This window comes from Bactrocera latifrons, unplaced genomic scaffold (assembly GCF_001853355.1).
Source record: "Bactrocera latifrons isolate USDA-ARS-PBARC rearing strain unplaced genomic scaffold, ASM185335v1 scaffold_75, whole genome shotgun sequence".
Taxonomy (NCBI): domain Eukaryota; kingdom Metazoa; phylum Arthropoda; class Insecta; order Diptera; family Tephritidae; genus Bactrocera; species Bactrocera latifrons.
This window is the reverse complement of record NW_017537434.1, coordinates 1,017,732-1,025,095: the sequence shown is the minus strand read 5'-3', so window position 1 is coordinate 1,025,095 and position 7,364 is coordinate 1,017,732. Positions and strand designations below refer to the sequence as shown.

General features: G+C 37.9%; 1 protein-coding gene across 1 annotated transcript in view; it reads right to left on the bottom strand.

Annotated features, from left to right (window-relative positions):
* The window catches only part of LOC108976317, a 142,861-nt gene that overhangs the window by 51,088 nt on the left and 84,409 nt on the right, over window positions 1-7,364 (bottom strand). The window contains exon 3 of the mRNA XM_018945343.1: window positions 7,296-7,357. Coding sequence (XP_018800888.1) covers window positions 7,296-7,357 — 62 coding nt within the window. The remainder of the gene's footprint in view (window positions 1-7,295; window positions 7,358-7,364) is intronic.

The following is a 7,364-nucleotide window of genomic DNA, read 5'->3' as shown; positions in this document are numbered from 1 at the left end:
ATAATGAACCTACTGAAATGTCACTATACTAATATTTTACTATCTCCTCTCACTATGCACTTTTGAACTACGGATAGTCATAAGTTTACCGAAATTCCAAACTCGTTTCGTGTGTCAAAAAATACGGCTTACGGTTCATAATATGCACCTATACATATATATATATATATAGAGCTTACATCTAGCCTACAACTTTTTAAATGTTGCATGACTTGAGTGCCAATCGTTAATAGGTTTCATGGCGACTGGGCTAAGTCAAGTCAGGTCAAATGTATAGAAAARCCAAAACCTGAAAATCACTGAACGTGTAAAACTAATTCCATTGCGCTTCGACAGCAATAAAGAAAAAAATTGAAATTCACATTTGAAATCTTACTTAAATATTTTTAAAAAATACTATCATATATGCGAATKTAATGCCACCATATTTACTACTTCGAAATAAGTTACAAACGTGATATAAACTATAAAATTATAATACTTTTTAAATTGACTTCTTAAGTGCGACCACTTTCTAAAAAACAAAAAAAAAAAAAAAACTAAGTCCGGCAGCCACATTTGGGCTGTAGGGCGGCTGCAGAAGCGTTGGGATGCCGGCCTTGGTTAGGTAGCTGTTCACAAAAAAAGACGGTGTGAGACAGAGTGTTGACCCTTCGTTTGAGTCTCTTGAGGACTTTCACGTAAAATTTGGCATTGACGGTTTATCCACTTTTCACTTTAGATTTTCTCATTCATCAGCGACCTCTTCTCAGCCCTCCAAATAGTCCTGCTGCCGCCAAAACATGCCACTTATTGCTAAAGCAACATCTGGGTAAGCCTACTTGACTATATCAATCATCTYTGGCGTACCGCTGCTCTAACGACGGCTGCATTTTCAGCTTGCACTACTCACAGAAATAGTTCGCGCAAAAATGTTTGTCCTGACTCTCCAGATGCTCGGAGACATTTGACCAGCCGCTCGTTCTAGGTAGGAACCCTTTCTACCGTATCCAGTTGATGCGTGCACGCTCCAAAGTACAGTGGCGGCAGAAGAAAATCAGAGCTATTACTTTCCGGACAAACCCTGAACATGCAAGTATTCTAGTAGAGGATCTCAACATTTTTTATAAACCGTCAACACATTTTGGTCATTGCTTTGGGTATGAAGCTTGACAATGCTCGACTTGTACCACAATACTTGGAAATCTTTTGCAGAACCGAGAACTCTACAACAAATGCATCATTACTGATGGCGGGACGTGGATTTATGAATATTACGTCGAAACCGTCCAACAATCTAAACGTAGCAAATGATGCTACAAGAATGTGCACAAACCAAAAGAAACACATCAAAATGAAGCAAAAATTTAGGTGCCGCTCATAGGTGCCTTTGACGACCGTAGTCTGGTTCACCATGAATTCATTCCACAGTGTCAAACAAAGAATATTATTTGATCGTTTTGTGTCAAGTGCATGAAGCGATTCGTCTTAAACAACCTTATTTGTTTTCAGAAAAYTCATGGATTTTTCACCACGAAAAAGCGCCGTCCCATTCTATCAGAACATTCTAACAATACAAACTAACGTTTTTGCCAAATATTGGGAAGTCGAAAAAGTCRCTTTCATATTTTGTCAATAGATGTCGTTACAGTCSTACATCTTGTRWCAYRYCATACAGTSTTGGAAAGGTGAGATTTTAGGCTTYATTTAACCAAACAAAATRTTGAATTCAGAGAAGTTGAACATAAGTTRCAATGAGTGAAAATATTGAAGAAATTCGCTATATTTTGAAATTTTTGTRTAAAAAAGGAAGAATWCCACACAAGCCACCAATAAAATTTGAGAAATTTACGGTGAATGCTGTATCAGTTCGTGGGCAATTTCGATGTGCACCTCGCTTTGGTCGACCTATCGTCGAAAAAGTCGATGAAACTGCGGATAAGTTTGACCAAGACTGTCACATAAATAGCCATGACATCGCTAAGGGACTTAACATTCATCATCGAACGRTTTTGAACCATTTAAAAAAGGTTGGGTACAAAAAGAAGCTTGATGTTTCGGTACCACATGGATTGTCTGCGAAAAATCTAATGGAATAAATTAAAATCTGCGAATGATAACAGGATATGAAAAGTGGATCAAATACGATAATAATGTGCGAAAAGATCATGGTCCAAGCGTGGTGAAGGTCAGTAAATGGTCTTAAAGCCAGGATTGACGCATCGAAAGGTTATGCTAAGTGTTTGGTGGGATTGGAAAGGAATCATCCATTAAGTACTACTCCAGTTTGGTCGAACGATTGATTGTACATTTTACTGTCAACAACTGATGAGATTGAAGCAAGCAATCGAAAAAATGGCCATAACTGATCAACAAAAAGGACTTTGTCTTCCATCAGAACAATGCTGGACCAGACGCTGGGTAGATTTTGATGCATCCACCATATAGCCCTGACCTTGCACCATCGGACTACCATTTTTTCGGTCAATGCCGGACACCCTTATTGGAGTAAAGTTGGCATCAAGAGAAGCCTGTGAAAATTACTTGTCGTAGTTTTTCACCATAACACCAACAAAGTTTTACACTGATGGATCTCTAGCGGAAAAATGGCAAAAAGTGGTCAGCCAAAAGGGTACATATTTGGTTCATTAAAGTTCATTCTAAATATAAAAAAAAACAAGTTTAAGTTTGATGAGAAATACGAAAAGACTTTTTCGACCATAATTGAAATTCAACATGCTTAACTTTAAATATACAAATTTCATTAAAATTGGCGCACTCTAGTTTCTTCAATTCTACAAATTTACATTTATGYTTGCCTACAAATAGTTATAGCAAACATACTCGCAYATWTACRTACATATATCAAATGCATGTAGGTATATATTGATTTTGCCATATGCMCACCACAAGTTGTGGGAACCGCGTTGCATTGCTGCGCCCTAATTGTGAAAAATGTGAGTTTGCGAAGAAATAGCGCTACACAACAATAACAAGCCGTGAATACATACTTTTCAAGAAACCTAAAAAAAAGTTAAAAATAAGAAAGAAAATAAAAACTATTAAATGCCACACTTTTATCAGCTACAAACAACTCCACAATTTGCTGCAATTTAAAAATAAAATAGACACACACACACATGCAATCACATATCTATACAGTTATATATATATATATCTATATTTGTGTGTATGTAAATCGGAAGTTGTGGCAACAGATGTGCAATATGTTGCACGCAGCTTGAATTTTGCACGCGTCTATGCCAAGAAAACGCTGCGCGAACGCAATAAACTCCGATCTAAAATAGGCTAGGCGGCCCTGCAGTTCGTCCTTATGTTATGCAGTGTGATATTTTGTATGCAGCATACAGCGGTGTAGTATTGCTTGCATGGACACATGTAATTGCCTGTTTTGTGCGGGATTTCAAAGACGTAAATTGTGGCGTTGCCACACTGGATGCGTGGCAGCTATTCGTTTTATGGCACTGTTGCGAGACAGCGGCTCGCAAATATGAAATTTACRGAATAATTCGGAAGAGAAATTTTRTGTCTATTTGAAATGCATATCACAATGGAACCGCACAGCTTCAGCAAAGCTTATGAACGCAATGAAGGTCCAAAAGAGACTTTTACAGATGAAAATCCCCAAAAAGAAATCCACAAAGTGGTTTTTGATAAACCCAAAGTAGAGTTATTCGTGATTGCAGACATCCTGAAGACACAATACGGACATATCGTACGTGAATATCGGGACATATGGAATCGCTGTGCAAAATGGGGCCTCGAAAGCTTAGAGATTTTAACACCTGCATGAAAACGTCAGAGACCGCATAAAGTATATGTATATATATATATACCTGCCTCTATATACCTATTTGGAATAGCGTGACTCTTAGAGGGATATAGMGGTTCCACAAGTGGAAATAAAGAAGCCACGATATATGGTGCGAACAGCGCGATGTSCGAGACCCCAACCACTCCGCAAAATACGTCGTACTTTGCCTATGRTGTCTTGCAGCCGCTTCTTCACGTTCGCCAAGAGTGTAGTTAAACACATCGTTTTACTCATGGTCAGCCCCAGGTATTTGACTTAGAAGAATAAGGCCATCCCCATACGCACAACATTTACAGAGTAGCTCAAGGTGCCCAATCAGAGAGTCGCTGTATGGTGGAATCCAGTCAATTAAATTAAATGTCTTTTTTTGGGCCTTATGCTTTAAGTAGTCAACAACAACACCAACATGTTCAAAAATTTCTATTTCCGACACTGAAAGAACTCTTACCGAAAAAGCTAAGTTTATTAATTGTACCCGAACCCGTCTTTATAAGTCCAAATTTTTGAAAATTTAAAATATATTGAGATAAATAGCTACCTAATCCACAAAATTAAATTTCAGATACTGTCCTTGAAATTAATTACTGGCCGCAGGAGCTATGGAGCTCCACTAAATAGATTGTGCGCCGCTGCAAATGCAAAACGCTCCTATGCTAGGCTACCATACAACTCTTCTCTCACCAAGCATCATCACTCCTCCACCGGCATATCGATATGTGTGTGCAAGCTGGAAAGCAAAGAGCTCATACAACAATGCAATGCAACATTTGCGCGAAATGAAAATTACTGATTAGAAAATTCATATAATTTCGCAAACGATTTACGTACTTTAATGGATTCTTAGAGGCGGATTGTGTACAGCGCGAAGCCGTCTAGCCATTCAATATGCTATAAACTAAGGTAAGCGCAGGCAATGGGAAATAATTCTATGAATACATACACACACTTACATGCGGGGAAATAGTGCGAAAGTGAGGGTGAGAAAAGGCAGACAGTGACTGTTGATGGACAGCCGTTGAATGGTGGAGGAATAAGAATAACAATAATAACAGAAACAACAACAACGAATGGCATGCAGTGCGAGTAAATGCAGGTGTAATGGCAGCTAAGGAAGTGAGCGGGTGCTGCCAGCGGAAATAAAAGGTGAGGAAGTGTACTTGCCATAYTGAAGCGAAACAAAAAGAAGAATARGAGGAAGAACACAGCGTACGAGTTGTTATTGAAATTGTTTATTGTTTTTTGTTTTTTGTAGTTGTTGTTAATAGTGGGTGCCATATGAATGTGCGTCTTATTAAATCAAACGCATCAACATATACATATATATATATATCGTAAGCATGAATTATATGTATGTTGATGTTGTAAGTGAAATATTCGGCAAAGTGGAATGCAATCGGACAGCTGGGCGGTGAGTCGTTGCATAAAYGCGCACTATTATGGCGGGCACAAGTGATTAATCTACGCATCGCTTCGAGTAGGAGCTTAGTTGCGTTTATGGTTGAGTTGTGTATGGGTACAGAATTGTAAGGATTTGATTGAGTGCGGGTGGRTGACTATTTTTATTAGGTTGTCAAAAACGTCTTGAGGTATTTTTGCGGTATTTTTATTGAATTTTCAATTGTGCATAAAATTTTTTTTTTGATGACTCATGCCCAGCTCTTGACCGATACTACAGTTGCTACTATGATGGTCTCTTTCGACCAACTCAGCGATTTTATGGCAATTTTCGACGACAGGCCCTCCGGAGCGTGGCGCATCTTCAACCACCTCTACACCAGAACGAAAACGTTGAAACCATCGTTGTGCGGTGGAAATGGAAACTGTATCGGGTCCATAAACTGCACAAATTTTATTGGCGGCTTGAGATGCATTTTTGCCTTTATCGTAGTAGTATTGTAAAATATGCCGTATTTTCTCTTTATGTTGCTTCATGTTTGCGACGCTATAACTCACGAACGTTTTAAAAGAARCGAAAATCAATCAATCCTTCCAAAAAGCTTTCCAAAAAGGTATAGCATGACCCGATGCGACGAATAAAACTAGAACTACGCGCTCTCAGCGCCAATTAACGAAAATACCGCAAGACTTTTTTTACAAACTAATATGTCATGAACAGGGTATATTAAGTTTGTTACGATGCTTCTAACACCCAAAAGGAAGGGTTAGAGAGACTATAAAGTATATAAATGATCAGTATGTCGAGCTGCGTCGATTTAGCCATGTCCGTCTGTCTGTCCGTCTGTCTGTAATTCTGTCTGTATATATACGAACTAGTCCCTCACCTGTTAATATATCGTTTTGAAATTTTGCAACTGTCATTTTCTCTTCAAGAAGCTACTCATTTGTCGGAACTGCCGATATCGGACCACTATAACATATAGCTGCCATACAAACTGAACGATCCGACTTAAGTTCTTGTGCGGAAAACTTTCACATTTGATAAGATATATTTACAAAAATTGGTATAGATTATTTTCTAATCTCCGACTTCTGTAATCTCCGAAGAAATTGTTTAGATCGATTAACTATAGCATATAGCTGCCATACAAACTGAACACATAGTTACTAACAGAAATGCACTTGTGAAGGGTATTTAGCTTCGGTGCAACCGAAGTTTAACGTTTTTCCTTGTTTTAATTTTGAATAATAATTTTCATTTCGGTGTTAATAATTGTTTTTTTTTTTTGGGAAAAATTAATTTTGTTCTTTATTTTACCTGCTATTGGCAGTGGTGCACTGATTGAAGCGAAGTTTAAATTATTAGACACAATTTTTATTAATAGACAATCGTAGACGACGAACCAAATCTATGATCTAAAGAATTGGTGCTTGAGAATCTACGACTAACAGTCAGAGATCTTACTGACATTGTTGTGTTATCGGAAGGATCAGTGAAACCGATTATGAAAGATCATTTCGGCCTAAGAAAAGTAAAACCACGATTGTTTCAAAAATCTCAAAATTTTTTCAAAAAACACCGTGACGTTAACGTTTGTGAAACAATGCTTTCCGACTACCAKGATGACAAGAATCGTGTTATTACTGCCGATGAGTCTTGAATTCATGCATACGATCCGGAAACAGACGATAAAACGGCAGAATATCGTGGCAAAGGTTAGCCTAAGCCGAAAAATACCGCGCCGAAGCAGGTCAAAAATCAAGGTTATATTGACGGCTTTCTCCGATTATCGAGGTGTGGTGCACTCTGAATTTCATCGCCTGATTAGCACCATGTGACTTCTGGCTTTTCAGCAAACTCGAACGGCGGCTCCCAGGGAAACCTTGTGAGTCAATTGAAGTCATTTAACGCAAAAATTTAATTTACCAACTGTTTTGAGAATTGGAAAAAACGTTGGCACAAGTACTTTAAGAGGCATAAATAGACAAAGAACTTGAAGAACAAATTAAGAATTTTATAATTATGAACAAAATCTTACTATTTTTTGCCCACAGTGGTATATTATGATTTTAGTTAACTTACCTTRGAAAAGCCTATATTTGGTGTTGGTGCATGATGTATTGAAATGTCATGCCGTTTAAAAACTGAAAT